General features: G+C 39.9%; 2 protein-coding genes across 2 annotated transcripts in view; one reads left to right on the top strand and one right to left on the bottom strand.

Moving 5' to 3' along the window:
* SYTL5 (synaptotagmin like 5) overlaps window positions 1–5,100 on the top strand; it is a gene marked incomplete at both ends in the record, with an annotated part of 55,265 nt that extends 50,165 nt beyond the window's left edge. The window contains 3 exon segments of the mRNA XM_080613516.1: window positions 1,620–1,755; window positions 4,157–4,365; window positions 4,943–5,100. Of these exon segments, the coding sequence (XP_080469642.1) occupies window positions 1,620–1,755; window positions 4,157–4,365; window positions 4,943–5,100 (503 nt within the window).
* Window positions 5,101–15,268: 10,168 nt separating this feature from the next.
* The window catches only part of SRPX (sushi repeat containing protein X-linked), a gene marked incomplete at both ends in the record, with an annotated part of 44,399 nt that continues 35,572 nt past the window's right edge, over window positions 15,269–24,095 (bottom strand). The window contains 6 exons of the mRNA XM_080613922.1: window positions 15,269–15,449; window positions 18,415–18,536; window positions 19,429–19,562; window positions 19,995–20,174; window positions 20,849–20,970; window positions 22,840–22,966. Coding sequence (XP_080470048.1) covers window positions 15,269–15,449; window positions 18,415–18,536; window positions 19,429–19,562; window positions 19,995–20,174; window positions 20,849–20,970; window positions 22,840–22,966 — 866 coding nt within the window. The remainder of the gene's footprint in view (window positions 15,450–18,414; window positions 18,537–19,428; window positions 19,563–19,994; window positions 20,175–20,848; window positions 20,971–22,839; window positions 22,967–24,095) is intronic.

Here is a 24,095-nt window from a genome sequence, read left to right as displayed (position 1 = left end):
AGCAACTGAAAGCATCGGTTTTATCAGTACTGTCCCCAGGCTGAAAGTCAAAACCACAGCGCTGCACCAGCTACTAAGAAGGAGAAAAAGTGACTGCTACTACTGAACCCAGGACACCATCTTCCGTTTTTTCACACTGCTTTACATCTGCTCAGTGTTACTGTATTACTGCTGCAATTCAGTCCTGTGAAATGTTATTTGAATTCTTTAGGGTAAGCCATTTTCATCAGCAATGAATAGGGGAAAATAGTTACTACACTATTGTTAGTAACTGAGTGTACGTGGATATACCAGACACAGGTATATCACTGTCTTAATGACAGTACTGCTTCTTAGTATTAGGATTTGACAGATATATTAGTTTTCTTTCTTTTTCTTTCCTTTCCTTTTCTTTTTTTTTTGTTTTGTTTTGTTTTGTTTGTTTGACAGATGACATTCCCTCTGCTATCAGTAATTCCAGGCTTTTCTCTCGGAAAAGCTGATTGCTGCCTAAAAAAAGAAACCAGTTATATGCTATCTGCATTTTTTAAAATCAGTGCATTTTGCAGGGTTCTGTACCTGGGTCCGGGCAACCCCCACTATCAATATAGGCTGGGGGATGAAGGGATTGAGAGTGTCGCTGAGGAGAAGGACTTGGGGGTACTGGTTGATGAAAGGTTGGACACGAGCTGGCAATGTGTGCTTGCAGCCCAGGAGGCCAATCGTATCTTGAGCTGCATCCAAAGGAGCGCAAGGCCAGTAGGTTGAGGGAGCTGATTCTCCCCCTCTACTGTGCTCTGGTGATACCCCACCTGGAGTACTGCATCCACCTCTGGGGTCCTCAGTACTGGAAACACATGGACCTGTTGGAGAGGGTCCAGAGAAGGGCTACCAAAATGATCTTTCTTATGGGCCCCTTTTAAGAACTGAAAGGCCTAAATAAGGTCTCCCTGAAGTCTTTTCTTCTCCAGTCTGAACAAGCCCAACTCTTTCAGCCTTTCCTCATAGGAGAGGTGCTCTAGCCCTCTGATCATTTTGGTAGCCCTTCTCTGAACCCTGTCAAAGAGATTCAGGTCTGTGTCTTGATAAGCTCTTGGAATCTGCAGCAGTGGCAAGTGCATGCGTCCTCATGCTGCTGTTCAAAGGCATGCTAGGGAGCGCCAGGTTCTTTGTGTGGTCTCTGAGGAGCAGTGTGTCCTTACACATTGCATATGTATGGTGTATTTCTGCATTTTAAGCCCTGAAAAAGTTTTCATACCTTGATTGTGGTGTGTCTTAATATCGCTTGTGGCAGTGGATTCTGAAAACGGGGTGGGACTTACAGGACATACAGTTTTTTGTATTCAACATAGTGATCCACAAAGACTGACATTTGGACACATAGGGCACCCCGCTGTGTCCAAGAAGGACTAGCTACTTACATGGTCAAGTTCTTTATCACATACGGAGTGATTTTTCTACCCTGCCTTATTTAATTTCTCTAGCCATAGAGATAATCAGAATCTCTTCATAAGGAATTGTTCAATTCCATTGCAGTAAATGATAAAAAAAAATAAATCTAGAAAGTCAGTTTACACTTCCAAATCAGTCTTGCAGTGTATGTATAATTTCTGATGATAGTGTTTCAACTCTATATATAGGAAAGAAGAGCTTTAAAAAAGGAAAAAAGGGAGACTCTCACATGCCATCTGGAGGTATATTAGAAGTCCTCATCAAAGAAGCAAAGAATTTAACTGCAGTGAAATCAGGAGGCACATCTGACACTTTCGTGAAAGGGTCTGTGAGTTTTTTTGTCTCTGTTTTTTTAATGGCTGCACTGAATTACATTTTGTCTGACCCAATTTTTTTCCGTATATCTGTGTATGGAGTGTCAGTCCTAAAGAGCAACTGGCACCTTGAAATGGTATGCTGAAGAGAAGGATGCTGTGAAGTAAGGGCAGAGAGGTACAAATTGTCCCAGTGGTTAAATACAGTGGTATTTAAATACCACTCAGTCAAGAAACAGAACAATTCATACATAAGTACCCAGTGTGCTAATGTGCATGCTGTTACAGAATGCAACATTTGGTAAAAGAAAGCACTTCCATTGAGCTTGCAGAGAGAGGTAGGTGAATGTTCATCACTCCTAGAGGCAAGAAGTTATAAATTAGGGCTCTCATGCTTGAGATGATACCTGATCTGATGGTGACATTTACATTTTCAGAAAATTGAAACAGTACATATTTTATACTAAGAGGAACGGGCAAACTGTGTCCTAAATATGGAACTTATTTTCAGGAAGATATAAGTCTGTTTGGCTTTCTTGTAAAACTGCAGATAGCACCTATAAAACCTGGCATGCTCCATCAAGCTGAGATTCTTTCTAATGAGTGTCACCTGAAACACACTGAAAGAGAAAATTCATTATGACTGAGGAAATCCTGTTTTGATTCAAGTTAATATGCTCAATGAGAAGATATTTTTTTTTTCTCCCTTATACTATAAAGAGTTTTGGGGTTGGTTGGTTTGTTTTTTTTTTTATAGTGCTTAATTGGGAACGCTCTTGGGCATGTAGTACAGTGTCAAGGAGCACATTTAAAGTCTATCACTGACTTCAAATGTAGTATTTTAGACCTGTGTCTTATTAACATTTAATGTTCCTTGACAAAAGATGTTTAAAAATTCTGTCCTGCTGACTTTCAGGTTTCATTTTAAAGGTAAGTAATTTTGGAAAAATTTAAGGTCTGTGCCATTTATATGCCTGTATGCATGTGGATGCATTTAAAAACATACATAGTTATCTGTTAAAAATGTTACATTTAGGATGGCTTAAAACATTTTTCTTTGCCAGTTTTTGCTCTCAATGCTAGCTTTCCAAATTGCTGATTTTTAGATATGTTCTTGTTCATTAGTAATTGTTTGAGCGTTATTATTTAAATGGGGAATGTGGAAAACATCCTGGCTTTAATTTCTTGGTGGAACAGAGAATTTATTGTGCTCTTGTGATATGCTTCAATCTATCACTAAGCTCATACACTTTGTGTAGAGAAAGTCTGAGCTATTCTTCCTATGTATTTGTTCTTTCATGCCATCACTCTTTTCTTGATATTTGTGAAGACATTTACTGAAAATAGACTGTCTCATCCCATTATGGCTTATTTCCACGTGGAGCTTGCAACAAACTTCAGAGGAAAATGTTGTCAAAGCCTTTTTACATTAGCAGTAGCAATGTGTGTCCAGTAATTCTCTGGCCTGACTTTAGTTGGTGTTGTCTGCTGTTGCTGACATGGATTATTCTGTAGAGTGGAACACAAGTCTGTTTTTCTTAGACTATTGTTCTGTTATGTGTCATGGCCAAATACATAATCAAGTTACCATGAGCTGGTTGAAGTGCTGCAGTGTTCTAATCTGCACTGTCAGTTTGAGGCAATATGACATAGATTAGCCCATAGTTATCCCACTGCTGTAAACCAGCTTATGTTTATTGTCAAGGAAAAGCTTGCACAGGAATCCTGATTGAGGTCTAGTGATATAATTTGTTTGTATGTCTGTCCCTTTAGTGTTTATGTGCAACCACATAGTTATTTGTTTAACTTTGCTGAAGGAGCAAGAGGTACAGACTACAGAAGTTAGTAGGGAGCTCTGATTTTCAACTAGAGTATTAAGTTCTTTTAGTTTCACTAAAGGAGTTGTCCACTGAAATTAAAACGTGAAGAGCTTGTCAGACTTTACAGCATTTGTGTTTCTGCACCCAGTAGGGCTGTAGGCAACAAAAAATAATGATGCTAGACTGGTGAAGTTCCTTCCTTAGTAATCATTTCTGTTTCTTTGTGGAGTACCTCTTGTCCTCCTCTGAGAGGGACACTGGACAAGGTGACTCCAGAGGCCCCTTCTACCCAATGTTTTTATGATTCTGCCTATATTTAGCCTCACTGAAATAAAATTATAGCGGTTAAGACCCAAGGGGGCAAGGAGACCTAATTCCAGTTTCTGCTGGTGATAACTGATGTTGTAACTATAAGAACGAATGGACTACAAATGCAAAATATGCATTTCAGGTGCTTAATTTATGCCTAATGTAATAGCAGTGGGAGATGGGGTTCTGATCCCATTTGAGCCTCTACATGACTGTAATTCCTTGTGAATATTATGTGACAGCCTGTCAACATATTCAAATTTCCTTTTCTGTATCTCCCAGGTACCTGCTCCCAGATGACAGCAAAGCTACAAAACACAAAACTCCCATAATAAAAAAGAGTGTGAACCCCCAGTGGAATCATACCTTTGCTTTCAGTGGCTTGAATTCAAGGGATATACGTAATGTCTGCTTAGAATTGACTGTGTGGGACAAGGAGTCACTGTCCAGTAATATTTTTCTGGGAGGTGTCCGTTTAAGCACTGGAAATGGTAAGGTCCCATCTGACGCATGATTGCTTTTCGTATTCTTCTCTCCTTCCTCACCTGTGTGACTCACATACATGAAGGATGGAAATGCTACCATATGTATGTTACATAAAAGGAAATTGAAAAGAGAGAGAAGGCAGCATGCAATCTGTAGATGATTTAGTTCTTTACTGAGAGAGATGCAGAAACTTGGTGCTAGTTGTACTTCTGTGCAGTCTAGATGAACTAGGAATACTTTGGAAGTGTTTCTTAGCATCCCAGTGAGAAAGGCTGCTGCTGGACAAAAGTAGTCTTTCTCCTGACAGCGGTGTGAATCCATTCTTCCTCTGTATAGGAGGATGTTCCTTGTGGTGCAGAGCAGGGAGGTTTATGTGCATCTGTTCATGCACCACAAAGGAGTTTAATGACTAAATGGTGCTCTCCAGGAGCTACCTGTTTCCAGTATAACTTCATGTAAGATAGTAAAGTGTATACAGTGTAAAGCACTTGTCATCTTTCTCACATGCTGTTGGAGCAAATGAGCAAGGATATTAAATACTTACTAATATGGCAAAATGCCTTGTGTTTTTATAATTGACAGGTGTAAGTAATGGAAAGGAGGTTGACTGGATGGACTCTCAAGGGGAAGAGCAGCACCTCTGGCAGAAGATGATTGACAGTCCAGGAGCTGCTGTGGAGGGAATATTAATGCTAAGATCCAGCATGGGAAAACGCAGACTCAAAGACTTGAACTACTGAGGGGTACCACAGGTACTCCCAACTTCAGTGGTGTTCAGGCTCTTGTCACTTTGCCCATTTGAAAGTGGAGAAGGATTGCACTCTTTGCCTTTGACATTAAGGCTCCAAGATTTTAATGCATTCTGCACTTTCACGTGCATGTTTTTAATCCGGGCTTCTTGTATGGATTATGTTTCTCATGAAGCCAGTGAGAATTTGACCTTGTACAGAGATCAGGCCGGCTTTCTCTATCCCTTCTGGTGACTGGTGTGCAGCAGATGAACACCTCTGCCTGTGAGGGGCATAGAGTACTAGCGAGTTCTCTAATGTGTCATTTAGCAAGTAATGCCTGGTTTACATAACTCTTTCTAGGTCAAAGATGGTTTAGAAGATAGCAGTGATACAGTACAAGCAGATTCAGAGTGAGTCTTTTGGTATTTGAAATATAAGAAGCCATAATGTTATGAAGCATAACAACATTTCTTTATGTTTGCTTGCTGGGCTGTGCAGTGCTCAGAATGGCAGGCTTGGAACCAAGCAGCCTACCAAGGCAGGCCAATGCACTGTGTTGCACACTAGAAACAGGCAGTAGGTGAGCTGGTGTACAGTGCTGGTGTTTAGGTATTGTCTGAGTTATTTTAATGAACTGTATAAAAGGCAGACTTGGTTCAACATAATCAAAGAATCTCTAATGAAAATAAATTATATGAAATCCCTAGTTTCCAGAACTACATGGTATTACTGCATTTCATTCAGTTGACAGCTCTAGCTAAGATCTTCTGATGTCATTGAAGAGAAAGAATATGTTCACGTGCCTGTTCTCATCTGGTACATTGCTGAGATGAGACACATACTGGACTTGGACATAGATAGCTAAGACCTTGATTCAACAGATTGTATAGTAAAGTGCTGTGATTAAAGCACATGCCAGAGTGATTTGGAATGTGGAATTTTCTCTGAATGGGCTGGGATCCCATTCAGGTGTGCCTATGTATGCTAATTACTCACCAGAGTAGGACTTCTTTTCTCCTAAACATTCCCTATGAGTTAATGATAAGAGCAGGTTTTGGCCAGTTCAGTCATTAATCTTATTAACTGTTGACAACTGCTCAACAGTACTTTTGCCATTTGGTTTCGAAAAGTCATTTTACACCTAGTTAGACACCTCATCCTTTGGCGACTTATGCAGATCACATGTGAAGAGCCTGATGTTTTGAACAGTTGTTGTGGGCTACTCCCAACATAATGAAATAGGATTAGAAGCTTTTTCCAAGGACAGCACATCTCCCGATTGAGAGATTGGGTAATAATGTAATTGAGTGGCGTGTGATTGCCCAGGGTATAAAACAAAGGAAGATCAGTAAACTGAGTGAACAATATTTGTTCTGAGCTTTCCAGAATTAGAACACAGCTTCTTAATTGAACTGCTAAATTAAACTATAGCAATTCTTACCTTTTAAATTTTTTTTTCCCAAAAATCTTTTATTTTTGGAAGAAATATAGTAATAATGAAACAAACTGAAATATATGGGAATGTAATCCTTACATAAATTACTGGAAAAAAAAATAATTCAAAGAATTTATTATTTCCTGTAGATTGAAACAACAGTATCCAAAGATTTCTGTGAAGTGTAAAGACCATAAGATCTAACCGGTTTGAGAGATACCTCTGTTGTGCTTCACAATCCAGAAATTGCAAGTAATCTAAATTGAACAACAGAATATGAACTGATGTCAAAATTTCCAGCTGTAGTTGCTTAGCTATCTGTAGCTGTCCTTGTGTATAATTATGTACATATATTTAGAGCTGAATCCAAAACCTTAACTTTTAATGTTAATTCTTTTTTTCTCTCTTATTGTTTTTGTTTGGATTTTTTTGTAGTGGTTTTGGTTTGAGTGGCTTGAAGCTGCAGGGAAGTTTACAAGGAATCTTTAAAAAATCCTAATATTATTATATAAAATAATTGTTAAAAATAGTACCTTAGTTTTATTAAAGCAGTTTGTTTCATTATGAATATTTCCTGTTACAATTCTGATATGATTTTAAAAAGTCTTATATGCTCAGTTTGAGACCCATGATTTTCAGAAATTATTGAGTCACCTTTGAAAATAGAATTCCCTTACAGAATCTCAGTTTGGCAACCAAAAGTCAGTAGTTGCTCAAGAAAACTGACTTCAGTTTAATTCTTTATCTATTCTCCATTTTCTTCTGAAGCCTTGGTCAAACTGGTCAGTGAAGCAAGTCTAATCTTGTTTTAGCTGGCTTTTCATTTTATGCCGCAGATGCTGTGAGCTGGTAAATTAAAGCACAGATATCAAGCACATACATTTTATGACCTTCTCTTATCATAATAGTCTGTCTCTAAGTATTTGGGTGTGGGGGGTTTTGTTAACCGTCTTTTTTTTTTTTTTTTTTTTTTTAAATCAGCATCCCCCGAAGTGAAACCCAACTTAACTTTTGACACGTAAACTACCTCTCTAACAGAACCAGTCTGAGTTGTCTTGGCTGTTTGTACTGCAAACTTGCATTTATTTTGGGAGTAATAACATTATATTGACATAGAGGCACAAGCTTGATTTTTTTTGCTTGTTGGAAGTTGATTCAAAATGATAAATCATTTAAGTTTGTTAAATCTAAAGAAAATAATTCTTCAGGATAAAATTCCAGGTAGGGTTGTAGAGGAACACTGGGTAGTTGCATTGTTTAATTTTGTTTCATTTTGATAATGAAAATGGGAAATACATTAAGAACACAAAATAATCTCCAAGTTGCACCCCAAAATGAACACCTTTTTCTTTTGCCAAATTCAAAACCTTAAAACTTTGAAATGAACTAAAACTTTTACATGGAGTACAAGAGCTTTTTTAGTTTTTGAACAGTATTTTCTGATCTTCTAAGCATGAATGTTTTCACTAAATCAAGTCTTGCTTTGAAAGAAAAATGCCTGTGCTTTACTACTTCAAATTCTGCCCATTTTGGTCCTATGGTAGAGTTTGTGATGAACAGACTCATTTGGGAAGACTCTCAGTTCACTTGCAGGCTTTAAATTCTGCCTTTTCCTTCCAAAGGGCAAACGTTTCACTCTGAGCCTGCGCCTGAAAATTATAGGCTGGGCTACAAATAGACTATATAGGTATCAACTGCAGTTCAGCATACAAAAGGAATCATTTCACCTGGGAAGTAATTTTGGCCAAGCCAGTGGTGGTTGCCGTATATGGGATTTGGAGTAGTGCAGTGAAATTGCCTCCTAGGTTAGCAATGAGAATTTTGCATTATGGTAGCATATAATATGTATCATACTCTGCCTCAAGCGAGCTTTGGATTGATGATGAGCATTATATAAACACAAGAGCAATTTGGAAAGCTTTGTTTTTCTGTGATGTTATTGGCACATTTGTAGGAAGCGTTTGATTTGTGGAAAATGTCACATTTAATTATATCTCTTATATCTTTGTTCTCATCCTTTACAAAAAATGATTTATGGTTTGGAAAAAGCACAAGATGATTAACTGCAGATGTGATTTCTTGTTTCCCAGATATTTGAATTAATTGCCTATAATTGTGAGTCATCATGTACTGTGTGTTACCAGGCTGAACAAAAAGACACAAAACCAGGAATTAAGCTAAAGCCTTCCTTTTGTATGTATGTTTATGGTATTGAACATGGATGAATGGTTTATTCAAGCTTAACTTTTAGGAGAATATAGTCACAATTTTAACATTGATTCATAAACTCCTTCACTGAGTGAATAGAGCAGAGATGATGTTTCTGAAGTATTTTTCCTCACAGACTTGAGAAACTGAAGATGTGTCAGTGCAGAAGGAATCTTCCCTACAGTGGTTTTTGGAAGTGTGTTACACGATGCAATTTACTCTAATACATGTTTTTCTGTCAAGGTAACTACAGGGTTTTCATCACTATCTTTTCCTCTTGTGATCCAATTTTGAGGGTTTGAGGCATTAGCATGGAAGACAAGTGCAACTTTTGCTGTAAAAAGTTAAGTGGGGTCAGTAAATACATCTTTAGACAGTGTGGTTATGGCCAGTATCCATCCAAAGGAGCTGATGCGGAGGGCTCTCTAAGCCCTGCTATCAGATTTTGGTATCTATCCCTGTGCTCCCGATGTTTCTCTGCTGATTTTATCAGCTTTATGGGGACTTTAGGCTTCTAAATGTTGATGCTCTTGTTCGCATGCTTAGATGCCAAAAGCAGGCTAAAATAGTTTTGAAATGGCCTCCCCACCTCCTCCACCTCCATTGTATTATGTTTGAGTGAGGGTGGGAGGAAAGCTAAGAAGACTGAGGGACACTTGCCATCTTCCTGTGCTAATCCAAGTGTCATTGCCTTCCTTGAATGCCTTTTGTATGGCAAATTTTGATCTTTCTTTCCCAGCTGAATGCTTTAGCAGTTGTTTTAAGAGCAAAGATAGGACAGTGAGTATGTTTTGATCATAGTACATTAGACTAGAACCTTATTTTTCTGTGCCTCTGCCAATGCAGATTATGCTAAGGTAGCATCAAAGAAACATTTTTATGTATTATTTTATAGTTTTCCTGCCTAGTTAGGCCCTGCCAGGCACAATTATTCTAAGTTGTATTCTGCAAAATATCACCTAAACTATTACAGCAGAGTAGGCATTGAGCATCCACTGGTGCTTATTGATATGGAAAGGTAAAAGGAGGGTTGCATTTAGACTGGGAGAATTTTGGCTTCTTGAGTATGCATGTTGCCCAGCTCCAGACATGTAAATTTTGCAGTTTGATCTGTAAAGTCAATGGAGAGAAAAGTTGCTTGGATCTCCTCACCTTTGGAAAAGAGCTTAGAGTCCTATTTCCACAACTGTCTTGTTTGTGGATACAAGGTAGGAAGGGTTATTCCTGAATCTTTGCAAGGGCATCTCTCTTCCCTTCATCTCTCCCTTCAGTTCAGCAACCCTCATCAGAATGTTCTACCTGAACGCTAAGCTCCAGTATTTGGAAAGAGGCAGCATGCAGCAGTTCAGTAATAGATCCACTTATTTTCATCCATACAAGGTAAAACTGAAATGTTATTTGCCTAATGTAAGGTATCGATTTTCAGCACTTTGCAGCAATGACAAAAATAGCCATTTCCTGAGAGCTGCCCATGCACTTTTGTGAACTCTTTTAATTTTATTTGCTTTTCAGATATATATAATTATTATTTTTTTTATTTTTACACACAAAAATGTTAGCATTTGAGAATCCTAGGGAAATGGTGGTGGAATGTGTGATGAATTCCAGAATAGGATGCAGGCTTCTATTTGCGGTGATGTCTTTAACCATAAATCATCAGGAGATGCTGAGAAGCACGTTAGCAGAACCTTACCACTGTGTTCCATGAATTTCCTGCCTGGTGATTTCATGTTTGCAAATGCTGTGTGATAAGTTGTAATAATACAGTGTTAATTATACTGTGTATATTGACACTGACACTGGGAAGTGAATCTCCTCTTGCTTTTATGTGTGTGTTTAAGGTAGCTTTCGAAACTCACCCTTGCAGCATCTTGCCCTTTAGATTAGTTATTTCAACAATTCCACTTTGTGGCAGTAACATGTATGTGGCTGCTCCTGACAGCTCGGTGTGTACTTTTGAGGATAGTTCTAATTGTTGAAGTTTGCCTAAAGCCAAATATAATCATTTGTTACAGCAATTAGAAAATGTCATGTCTCCCTCATTCTGCCTTTGTTCTGTATGAAATCTGTTGCTAGCTATTTGTTTAATTATTCTGCTGGACGCAAACTGTAGTAGCAGTAAATGGCATTTCGGTACATTAGGTTCCTCCCAAATTTAGACAAAACCAAATGTTTCCTGCCCAGAACATTTTGTACTGTATGCTGTATGTTCAGTTTTGTGGAAAAAGATGGCTGGTAATACATTTGCTGCTGTTGTCAGGATTACTGTTCTAGCTTTTAAATTAAAATACTGAAACGTTGCTGTGTTCTTGTCTCTCCTAAAATGTATGACAGCAAGATATAAGCATGTTTCCTGGGAATATCCATATTATCTCATTGAGGTAAAGACATTACTCCATTTATATCTGATGAATAATACAAGAGGCCTGGCATGTCTTCAGAGGTGGGACTCCATTGACAGTGTCTCTGCCTTTTTCATTTGTCTCAATTTCTACACTGTGTTTTTAAGCCGTTTATTTCATAAGCTTTAAACCTGTGTAAATTTTAATATGCAATTCTAAGAATAAGGGAAACATGGTGTTTTCTTCCTCCTTGTTAGAAAATTATTTTGTATGTGCCTTAATCTTGCATGTTCAGCGAGTCCTCCCCTCCATCTCAGAATCTCCTGTCTCTTCTCTAGATCAAGGTCCTGCTCACCTCAAAATGTAGCTTTTCTGTAATTACTGGTCCTCATATATATATATATATATATATGTGTGTGTATGTGTGTGTATTTAAGAAAAGACAAAGAGCATTTGACCACTCAGTTTATGCTTTCTACCGAGTTACCTTCAACTTACCTCTTGGAGCTGAAGGCTCATTTGTATCTTCTTTTGGTTCTCCAGTTTCCTGGGGTTTTGTGTCTTGCTGTCCCTTCCTGACTGTTGAGAAACTAGGAGGCAAAAAATGCTTCTGGGTTCTGGAGCTGTGGTTGCCTCTGCTCCCCTTTGCAGTAGTCTGAAACTGTGGCTTGGTGCATTGAGTTCCTGTGCCCAGGTTAAAGGGAGACCACCTCAGCAGGGCTCACTGGTGACTTAGGCGTAGGCAGCTGGCATTTGCTCTTGCTCTCACACCACTCCTGTCTAGCTTGTCCCCATGCGGGTTTTGGCCTTTTATGGGGGTGGGATGTCACCCATAAACTGGAAGGCAGATGCAAGTGGCAAAGAGCCCTTCTCCCATTTCTCTGCTCCTTGTGCTTTTGCTTGGGACTGTACTTAAGGATTTGCTCAGGGGCTTGGAGGCTCCTGAAATACAGTTGAAATGCAGTCTCTCCTCCCCTTCTTTTTGAGGTGATAGGTGCCAAGTTCTCCTTGTAAATTTGAAGTATGGGCCAATCTAATTACTGGAATTTGGGTCTTCGTTACTTTACGGGTGGGAGATAGATAGGGAGGTAACTAGATATTCACTAGCACATTCTGCAAGGACACTGGTTTTTGTCATCTGTTTCCCTTGCGTTTTACAGAGCACGCAGCAGCTGGATCACCACTTTAAACAGGGCAGAGAAGTGCATGTGCTATCCACAACTGCCAATGGCTCCTTTAGCCCAAGCAAGCTCCCTGCCTTCCAGTGTCTGCAAATGCTTCCGCACTCTTCACTGAACCACCATAAAACCACCCTCTAGCCACAGATGGGGAGAGAAATATGCAGCAGCTACACAGCCAAGAGGAGCTGTGCCATTTCCTGATAGTGTGAAGCACTCACTCCCTTTTCCTTCTGTGGATGTAGAGCACTAACAGAAACTGAGGTGAGTGGCCAGAAGCGACCTAGCACTGAAATTGCACAGCCTAAGCTCAATTATTTATTTCACCAGGGCAATTTAAAAAGTAGGCTGTGATAGTAAAAGCATTCAAATGCTTTTATGCTTTTTAAATGCTTTTTAAATACTTCAGGTTACATTTTAGCCTCTGCATATTTATTCATTATGTGATGCAGTCTGACTCACGCTCTTATGCAAGTCATTTCGTGCAGAGCTGTAAGGGTCACTGTGTTTTCATTAAAACAAAACGCTTTCTGTCCCAGAGGGGACAGTTTGAATTTCAAGAATAGGGATGTGCAACTTCAAATTGGTTTCTCCTCTGTGTGTTAGGAGCTGTGTGACAGCAGGGTTTGTTCTCATCAAATTACGTTAATTCTTGGGTAGGATCTGGCCGTTTACAAAATTGTTTTGTGCTCATGAAAAATTGCTGCCTCCTCCAGCTTATCCCAGTAGTTTTGTTTGCAAAAGATGATGTATGACAGAAACATGAAAACATTTTAGAAAAGAATTAAGTCTTTAGTTTCATATTCAGAATTGAAAAGTATCTCCAGATGCAGGAACCTCCAGCCCATGGCTGTATCCGCACACTGTGATCTGTCACATCTCCTGGCATGAATAGCCTGGAGGTGGGGCTGGAAAGGACAAGACTCATTCATGGCAGTTCTTGCTTCTTGGAAACTGCCTTTAATCCTCCCAGCTAAAATTCATGTTTTAGACAGTATTTGCATTTTGGAGCAGAGTAGGATTAGAGCTACGGCAAGAAGAGCCATGTTGGTAATACGAGAAAGACTCCAACCTGTATGACTTTGAGGGAGGTGAATTTTCTGTTAAACATTTAGAAAAAGAAAAAAGTGCACTAGTGTAAATACTGCACCTTATTTATGCAGTGTTGTTTTTCTGGGACCAAAAGTCTACAGGATAAATTATTGGAATATATTTGAGTATTTGGGGTTTATTTGCATGTGTAAATGCTGGGCTAAAGCCAGAAAATGCCAAGTCCTTTGTTCAAACACTCCCTTCCCAAAAGGCCAATCTGCCTCATCCCTGCATACCATACGTGCAGGCTGATTTGACTCCAAAACAGAGATGGCACATGATGTTTTTCACTGTTGCTCACAAAAATGTACAACAGACAATAGCAGAAACCTCTTGTTACTAATCAAGAACAGACTTTCTTAATCACAAGATTTTAATAGCTGCTCTGTGTAGAACTGTAACTAGTAATCCAATCACTCATGCGCTCTCCTCCACTTAATTTTATTTCCTGTAACAGTCTAGTGATTGCAATGGCTTTCCTGATTGCAGCAATCGCAAAGCCCTGCTCCTGTTCACCCAGCCATGAAAGGTGACTGGATGCGCTGATTCTCTACTGAAAGCAAAAAGGAGCAGCAGCAGATTTGATTGCAGCAATACAGTAGAAAAACCAGACCCATCAGAACTTTTTTATTTCTCTTTTGTTTTCTTCCTCCCCTCTCTTCCTTCCTTCCTTCCTTTCCTTTCTCTTTCTCCCTTCCTCTTCTCCTTTCCTTTTTCCCTTCTCCTCTTCCTTTCTTTTTCCTTCTTTCTCTTTCTTCCCTTTCTTTTCCTTGAGGAGAAAGGAGGATTGCTTTAAAGATACTGATAAACTGATCCTCTGCTCACACCAGAGTGTAAAACTAAAAAAAATCTACCTTACAGTCAAAGACAAACAAGCATTTGGCTGAAACAAAACAAGGCTGTGCTCTTGACTGGGAAAACTGTTGGCTATCATAAAACAACAGAAAACCCTTTTCCTTTTTTGGTTGCCTCCTAACTCTTTTCATTAAGCAGGGAACTTTTTCGTAAGTGATGACTTACAAACAAATATTTTCACAGATCTGAACATGATAAATCCTTGATGAAGTTTCTCTGAGGGTAATGTTTCCCTGCCATCAAATCAACAGCCTGGTCTCTCCAAGATGAAGAGGGAACGAAATTTGCTACTCCAAGTCCACTGGACATGAAAAGCCAGAAGCATACCAGGTAAGAGGGTATTTTTCTATCAAGCATTATAGTACATGGCCTTTCTTAATTACTGCCCATCTTCTACACTGCTTACTGTTCCTTTATCATACTCCTCCTGGTGATGGCCTCCATACTCCTGCTACCAGCTGTCTTCTCTCTGCTGCTGAAAACAGGTACTCAGTGTTGCCTTCAGCTGATGCTTTGTGTCTGTGATCATCCGTATCCTGTGATCATCCGTGGAACTGAAAGGTACTGCTTGTTTGCTTTTACATACTCAGTCTGAGGCTAATGTCTCTGTTGTAATGGTTTGCGCAGAGGTATTTTAATCACAGAATTATTAATCAGCGTTAGTGGGCAAGAGGAATTTTAGAAAACTATGTGTTTGCAAAACAATATTTTATTAATAAAAAAGACTTAAAAACAGTAAGAAAGAAACCCTAATTTTACACTGGATGAAAAATCCAAAATAAACTCCCAGAACTGTGCCTCAGTTCTTCACTCTCTGTACAAGAAATTCCAATGATAGCAATCCTACGTACACATTTATCTCAAGATGGCTGAAAGTACAAAAAAGCACCATGAAAGCACCATGTATACTTCTGTGCAGAGCAGCTACACAGCCAGACTGACTTAACACACACAAAAAATCATTATGTCAGTGATTAAAAAAGCCATGCTTTGTGTAGCACCAAAGGGAGAATAATGTGGACTTAAAAAAAAGATTCACTGAAAACTGCAAGCCCTACAACCCTGGTTTAGGGACACGACTGGCCAATTTCTGCTTGCAGCTTCATCTCTTCTTTTCTCAGGGGAAAATTGTCAATAAGTGCAAATAGCTCAGCTGGGGTTGCTGGGAAAGGATAGCGTTCCTTGTCCATTCCGTGCTTGTCCATCACTACAATGCTGAAACTGTAATGAGGGATCCTTAACAGCAGCCTGCAAAATAAGGAATTTGTTAAAGCCCATCATCTACTGCCTGGGCACTTCAAACTAGAAAGTGGCAGAATGAGCCTGTTGAAACTCAGCAGAAGGTGGCAAGGATGGTCAACAGGGGCTGTACAGGCTCTGCTTTGTTCAGCTGTAAGAACAAGGAGTCAGCTAAAGTGGGTTCCTGCACATGCTGCATGCTGAACCTCTGCAGCAGGGAAGGGTCAAGGTAACTGCAGTCAGCTCTGTTTTCTTCTCCGACCTAACTGTCACTATAGCACATGCCATTACCTACTGCTATCACAAGAGGAAAAAACCGCACCAAAACCAAACCATAAGACAAAAGTGCTATATGCACTGCCCAAAGAAAACCGTGGTGTTGCAGCTGGTTACAAGTAGGCTATTCCCAATCTTGGCTGCCACATGGTGTAAAACTGCAGTGAGATAAAGCAGGACAAAATTATTGAAATCAGTTATCTGGTGGTAACTCCAATTTAGGAGAACAAAAGCCACTGCTAAGCATGGCAGAGCCCTTTCCTTCCACAGGGTAAAAGGGGTGATTTGAGCTCCTCTGGAGTGTGACAATAACAAAAAAAGCAGCACTTCCACGTTTTGCTTGAGGGGTTAATGAACTAGGAGAGCCTTAGACATGCGGTCAGTCAATGGCACTGGTGTGGGGAAAGTAAATTCAGCTAGCTGTGAAGGAATGGTGTCAGGACAGGGAAAAGAGGGGTTGTTGGTGAGGTGCAAAGCATCGAAATTTACCTTCCTTTGCACTCTAACACGTTTGAGTGCTCTATGTGACATCTTTTTGCAATTAGGAAACTTGGCTATTAAATTCAAACTAAAATGAAATTTGAAGCTAAGCTATGGTGATAGGAAACTACATTCCTCTTGTGCTTCATCCCACTTAAAAATATTACCCTTTATAAATCTTAATGCTAATGTTCCAAGGTACCAAGTTTTAACTAGGGTACCTGGGTTCATTAGTTTACTGAATACAAATTCTGGACAGCATCTTTATTCAAGATGTTTAAGCATGTGTTTCATTTTGATGTAAGTGCCTTCCAGAACTGGAATGCTGCAATTCACACATTGCGGTAACAGAGGAAAAAAATATCAAATGGAGAACTTAACTTTCACTGAGTGCAGGGCAGGTCATATTATACCCATTTCTGAAATGTAGCTCCGTTAAAGGTTGTGGGAGGCAAGGAATGAGGTATTACCAGAGCTTATTATTTTCTACAGAGGCACAAGAAAGCCATTTCAACTTTAGTTAGTGGATGAAGCAGCTTGCCAACTCTGGGAATATGAAGACAGTCTCTCTTCCTCCCTTGTCTCAGCTGCGGAGAAACAGACTACTTCCCACCTGTAGAGACCCACAATCCAACACCACCTTTCCTGTGCTGGAAAGGCTTTTATGACAGATGGGATAGAGTTAATTTTCTTCCTAGGAGCTGGTACAGTACTGGTTTTTTTGATTTAGTGTGAGAACAGGGTTGATAACACACCGATTTTTTTTGTTGTCGCTGGGTAGTGCTTACTTTAATCAAAGACTTTTCAGTCTCTCATGCTCTGCCAGTGCGGAGGGAGCACAGCCAGGACAGCTGACCTGAACCAGCCAGAGGGATATTCCATACCATAGAACACCATGCTCAGGTGTTGGCTGAGAGCCACCAATCACTGAGGATGGGCTCGGCATCAGTCAGCAGGTAGCAAACAAACTGCACATCGCTTGAGTTTCTTGGGTTTTATTCCTCTGTTATTATTATTATATTTTACCTTATTTCAATTATTAATCTGTTCTTATTTCAACCCCATGGGTTTTACACCTTTCTCTGATTCTCCTTCCCATCACACTTGGGGTAGGGGAGGAGTGAACAAATAACTGCTGTAGGGTACTTAAGTGCCGGCTGGGGTTAAACCATGATAACTTTCTTGAATAAAAAAGCTCTCTGTGCTCTCTTTTTCCTTTTATAGAGAAAAAATATTTTTTGGTTTTTTGCAATCCAAGAAATAGTCTGATTTGGAGTGGGTTTTAATTGGGGACAGTAAAAAATGCGGACATTTCTTCAGGCTTATCACAACAGATTTTGCCTAAAATACCCCTGGCCTTTTTTTCCCCAAACAACTACGTTTTTCCCTGCCAATGAGGTTTTCACTTTTGGCTCTGGTTGTTCACCTGGCCCTAGGAAATGCTGGCACTTGAATCCTTCCCTTTCAAGTGAAACCCAACCCCCTGCCAGTCTAAAAACAAGTCAAAACAGTTTAGGCACCTCAGTAAAACTGCTGATGTTGTCAGGCTGAGGTGGCTGAGACAATTTCCCCTTTGAAATATTTCCTATATCATTTCTACTTGTAGGACTTCAAAGAGCAACCACTGCTTTCCCTTCTGGCCTGGCCACAACCCCCAGCAGCACTGCAGAGACGATGAGCTGTCACTGCTATTTGGGGCTGCACTGGCAGCTGTGCCAAGGCTGTCCTTGCACAGTGATTGTAGCCAGTCAGGACTGCATCAGACCAACTCCAGCACAAATACGGACACAGTTGAACTGTCTTCAGTGGCAGCACCCAAAATTATAAACTTCTAACATGATCACAGGGGTTCACAGGGAGTTAACATAATTCAGAAATTCACTCTGAGCAAACAGGCAAGGAGAGGACATGGCATTTGAAAGAGTGGCATAGACATCAGCTTGTTTCATGTTTAAATGGCTGTGAACCATTTAAATGTGAAACAAGCTGACATCTATGCTCTTAATTTCAGAAATACCAAATGCCCATGAGTTTGCAGTAGCTATTACATAGAGAGCAAATTAATCCTAAAACTTACTCATCAACATCTACCTTCCAGTGTCTAGCTATGTACATTAGAGGATAATATGTATATTTAGAAAGCAAGATGCAGAGAATCAAAAGCAATACATCTCACATGCTAAGGTGCAAACACAATGGTAGTGAGAGCTTACTTTACCTGAGTTGCAGGGCAAGTGATGGGGGCAGCAGCTTTACACCTATTCTTCCTATCTGTGCTGGGAAGATACCAACCAATTCAACTACAGTAATATGTCGGAGATCTAACCCACACTGTGCTGGCTGGAAGGGTTAAGAGAAGAAAGAGTTGTCAGTTATCAGTGAGAGAACAGGGGGTTCTTTTGAGCCTGACTTTGAAAAGTCTCTAGTTCACACTGTAAAGAAGTAGAGCCTCGTGACTTCAGGGGATGTTAAATAACAGATTCTTCACTACTTTTAGAAATATAAACTTGTCTTTGTAATCACATGACAAGATGCCAGGGTATTAAGCATTGAGCCAGTAATCTGGCAATCAAAGCAAGGTATGTGAAATTGAAGTTGACTGTGAAAGTTTTCTTTCTGGCCAACTTGTTTGACCACTGTCAAGCAGTGGGCAAAGCACCATAGCCATTAAATTTAGTATCTTAAACTGTTTCATTTTGATCAGTATATTGAATTTTCTTGCCAAGTTAACCCAGCACCCTGAATTATTTCTGTTCTAAGTCTCCACTCCTTTGTTTGCTGGTGCACTGCTTATTTCTGAAGCTATTCACACTTCCTTGCATTGCAGTTACAAAGTCTGTAAGCCTAGTTTGCATGAACTGCAACCACTGAAGTGCTGGATGGTTTGGGTTCTTTTCAGCTTCTTTAGGACCCGAGTTAGGGTATGATTATTGAGCATAAATTAATATTAAATTAATTTGATGAGGATGAATGAGGGCCAGAACTGCCTGGTATTCAGCAACTGGTCAGAGGCAGCACAATCTAGTAGAGAGCTGAATTAGAGGCTGGAGAGATGGTTCAACTCAAACCCATGAAACGTGGTTCTGGATTCTTACTGCTTCAGCCAGATCCTGTAGTGGCTACAATATCGTAGCTAAATTTTGTGGGTTTATATCAAACAGCAGAGCTTGTCTTCTTGTCTTTCTTTAGAAAATAAAAATACTTTCAATCCCACCCCTGAAATCTGTTTTACCTGCAGCATTCCCAACTGCAACCTGTAGAAGAAGTTGGCTGCAGTAGGAGTTGAAATAATTAGGAGTCTTCGCTTCTCATAAAATTGATCGAGAAGTGCTGCTGCAGTCCTCACATTCACATTAAGATTCATGGCTAGAATGAAAATTAAAACAAAAGCTACACAGCATACTGAAAACAGGTCTGCTTCTAAAAGCATATTTATATAGCAGAAGCACAAGAACAAGAAATAATAATAAGATATGAGTGAAATACTGGCCTCATTAAAGCCAATAATTTTATCTTAAACTGTTCTGGTTTGCAAGATGGATTGACTGCAGAATGTGAAGTTTTGAAGAGAGCTTTTATCTAAAACACACTATCAGTACTGAGGTATCATCATCATCCTAGGAAAGAGCAGCCAATGGCAGCAAAGGTTCAGCTGTAAGTGTAAATTGGCAGAGATAAAGATCTTTAAGTTTCTTACCTCCAAGGCAATAAAGTTTGCAGCTGCATTGCACCCCACACCCCCTTCACAAATTCTCACTGCCAGAAAGAACCATTGCTCTGGTTAAATAGAATACTCACGTGCACAGCTTGGCTCCACTCCTGACCACCCCAAATTGTACTGGCATACTCTAGCTGGGCTTCCTTGCAGCTCATAGCCACCAATGCAGGAGAACTCACATGTAGCACCATAGTTATTTCCATCACTTGAACACTTGATGTAGCCATTATCTGGGGCATTTAATTTCACACAGCGCCTGACTTTAAAGAGGACAAAGAAAACACAAGGCGACAAGGCATGAATCACCCTGTTTGTTACTAGGGTAGCATGGCCAGTGGAATACCAATATAGGAGATATTTTTCTGTTTGCTTTCTATGTATTAGTCATGTACTTAAAAACTCCAAACAACCAACCAACCCCATCTTAACTTACATGTAAACTAAAATGATACAGATGTATAGGTGATTGTGGTATCATGATGAGAAAAGGTCATGGAGCAAAAAGAGAGCTGAAGCTGAAACCTACAGGTTTCATCTCTGAATATTCACCTGCAGGTTTGAAGATGTGGACTTGTGGAAGGGCAGCCCTGCTTGACGAATGTGAGTCACAGCTGAAAAAACTCCTTTGCATACGTGTTTCAGCAGCTCACAAGCTAAATATCAGGGAGGAGGCAGCAGGAGGGAGGGGAGGCAGAGCTGGAGGCAGGACAGATCAATGAAGCTCTTCTCTGATGTGTGAAGTGCAGGCTGTCCACCCTGCTGCAGGCCTGGCCCCCAGGGTCTTGAGCAAGATGGCATTCGCCCTTTCAGCATCAACATAGTTTATATACACGTGCGTTTGCAGACAAATAGAGAAATAAGGACATTTCTTAAATTGCCTACTAAGCCAGGTGCAACTCAGTGATTGTGTTTATAGGGAAAACATCATTCTTACCTCTGACTTTAACAAGAAATTTGCAAGTGCCTTTATTTTCAGCTCTGTCAAACACAGTATATTGGATTTTATGGTCGCCTTCTGGAAAATGGGACCCTGGTGGCAAGCCTTTCAATATAACACTAAAACAGGAGATAAAACAGGACAGATGTTTATAAAATAGTTGGTATTTTCTTACTGACAATGGTGTAAAGATTGGCTGGCTGTGCTGCACGACTGAAGACTGACAGTAAGCAAAGGACAAAGCTTTCATTTTGCTACCAATAGCCCACCCTGAAGTCACATACCAGAGTCCTACCCTGCAGAGTGGGCTCACTTCCTGTAAAACAATTCATAAGGTAGCCAAGCATCTCACCATGCCCAAAGGAACTTGAGCTTCCTTTTCCTTAAATACGGAAAAGATTGGTCCTCCCACGTTTTGTATCATGAACAATCCACTGTCAAGGCTGCAGTGTAACTCAGAGCTGGCAGAATGTAAGTAAACTTCCAGCCTCTTATAATGCGGATATGCCCTATCTGGCTGCTCCCTGTGACTCCTCATATGTACACAAATGGAATAGAAGGTGAGATTTATTGTCACAACAGAAGGGCTTGGGGATCCACAGCAGCATTTTCACCTGGAACTTGTTCAGTTGAGAATTCAAACACATTAAATGTATCCTCAGTATTGAAGCATGAGGTTGAGCAGTGCTCCATGTAATGGAAAAGGTTATGTACTCATAGGACTGCAGGACCCAGTGATTTAAGGGAAGCGCTGCATACTCTGTAAACATCACAGTTCAGCAAATTTTTATAAAAAATAGGGATGTGATTTATGGAAAAGCTTCCACGGGTTCAATAGGTGGCCTCTTTTGGCCTGGGAACAGTTACTCATATGACAAAAACCTATGTGGAATAATTACCTTTTTTTTTCCTGCCTGCCAGACATTACATCAAAAAGACTTTAGAATTTCTTTATTCTGACACTTTTTAAAGTTTTTGTTTTATCAGGCTTTTTTTTAATACTTTTAATTGCCATAGAATTATGACATCAGACCTTAACAGCAATCTTGTTTTTAACTGTGCAATGAATTCTTCTTTCTGATATTATTTAATTATAGCAATAAAAAGGTAATGTCACTGTGTCTTTCAACAGCTTTATTATACTCACATAAAACTGTAAGCATCTTTAAGCTTAAAACTTTGAACTTTTAAGCTTAACTGGTCCACTACCGTACTGTTAAAAGATGTAACTTGCTTACTGAATAAAGTAGACTTTCTATACGCTTACCATTGCAATAATCTAAATAAACTGACATATATCCTGCATGATAATGACAGAAAAATCAGAGACAGTGAACCTTCACAGGTACACCTTGCTCTTCTTGAAAAGGGGATTGTGAAACCATAAACATTGTCAAGGAAATTCTGAAGAAAGTGTTAAGTTTAAATGCAATGTTTGAAGCTACTGGAGTTTCAAACAAGAAGCGTTACTTTAAAGGTAACTGCAGTTTGCTGGGACAGCAGTAACCAGCACTACCTCAGGAAGAAGCCTAAAGATTATCACAGATACTGTTTTGTGACACAATTCACCTTAGTTTGCTTTATAAGACAGTCAAAATGGCTTCTGCTGCTATCTTTTTTCATCCTTATGTATAAAAAGGTAACTTGCTGCAAGAAAACTCTTTGATTATAAGACCCACAAAGCAGCTCTGGAAAATTTCACAGGTGCAGTCAAAATGCTATTGTTGCTTACTTCATCAGCTCTAAAGCAATCACAATAATCTTCTGCCCTTCACGTAGAAGCCAGTGCCTGAATGATTAACCTCCAAGCTGTCAACTTTTTCAGTTAAACATGATTCTTTACAGGCCACTGACATGTGACAGCTATAAGAAAGCACCTTGGGTGAATCAATGGAAAGGACACCTGGCCACCCTCATCAGCTGAATTGCTAACCAGGACACCAGCAATAAAAAGGAGAAAATGCAAACATCTACAGAGCTGCACCTACTCTGTCAGAATCCCATCGGCAGTGTCCCGTCCCTCGGGGGTGTCCCAGAACACTCTGGCTGTCAACTTGTTGGGCTCTGCAGTTTTTTCCTTTACACTTGGGCACTGGATTCTTGGAGGTTCAGTATCTGTTGAAATACATGGCACAGAAATGGGTACTTGTGAATCTGCCACAGCAACGTATTTTCTTCACAGCTCTTGACCTGCTGTCAGCATAACCCAGGACCACCTTCGTCTGGCCTCCTCAACACTGGAGCTGTCCCAGCCAAGGCATACGGAGCCTGTACTTCTCACTTCATAAGAGTAAGAAATGACAATAAGCAATGCCTTGCAATGTAGAAAACTAAGTAGTTATTGTAAATTTCTTTACAAAGTCGCCAGCTTTGAACTAAGGAGGGATGCCCAGCATTGTACTCAAGGAGCCTGGATGTTCTGTTTTATCTCTCCTTGTTCATCTGTGTGATAGACTTTTTAGGTATAACTCCCATGGAGTCACATATCAGCTTTAAAAATGAACAAAGAGACAGGATTGCTCTTTACTTGCAAATAGAAAGCAATAGAAAATCCTTACACACATGCTAATTTTTGTGGGATTTCTTTTCGTATATAAGCAATGAAGAAAGACGTATCTGTTCCTGTAGTACTGTGAAGATAACCACTGATTTCTTCGTAGATACTCCTGGAAGGTGAAGCTAGCTACTACTGCAGGGAGTGGAGCAATAAAAAAATGAACAGCAAAATCCTCTAAGCAGCATTTAAAGCTTCCTGTACTTTACAACACCCTTCACCAAAGATACGTAAGGCACTTAGTTCTTCCTTATGTATTCTGTATCACTCAGTTTATTCACTCCTTCCTTTATGTGCTATAGTATGCGAATGGACAGGAGTTTAAAGCATCCACTTTGGCTGTAGGTAGCACTTTGTCTCCTTTCCTCATGTGTCTTATTCACTCCCTTATATTTAGGGTACCTTCCCATTACGTGTGAAAATCTCCTCACACTAGAGTCAGCAAGTGCTCTGCCCTAATCTACAAGACTACATTGGTCTCAATGCCTCCTCAGTGTAGCTGAATTAGGATAAGAAATAACCCAGTCTCTCAAAGGCAGCTTCTGGCTCTGGTTAATTTACTGTGGCAACAGCTCACTACTGTGCTATGGACAGTATACATCAAGTAAACTTAATACTGGAATAAAAGACAGAACAGCATTTAAGGGCTTAGTGTTTTGAACAATCAGAAAGCTCATTACACTATTTAGT

The sequence above is a fragment of the Psittacula echo genome (assembly GCF_963264785.1).
Source record: "Psittacula echo genome assembly, chromosome: 3".
In the NCBI taxonomy this organism is placed as follows: Eukaryota; Metazoa; Chordata; class Aves; order Psittaciformes; family Psittacidae; genus Psittacula; species Psittacula echo.
This window is presented reverse-complemented; position numbering and strand designations above follow the sequence as displayed.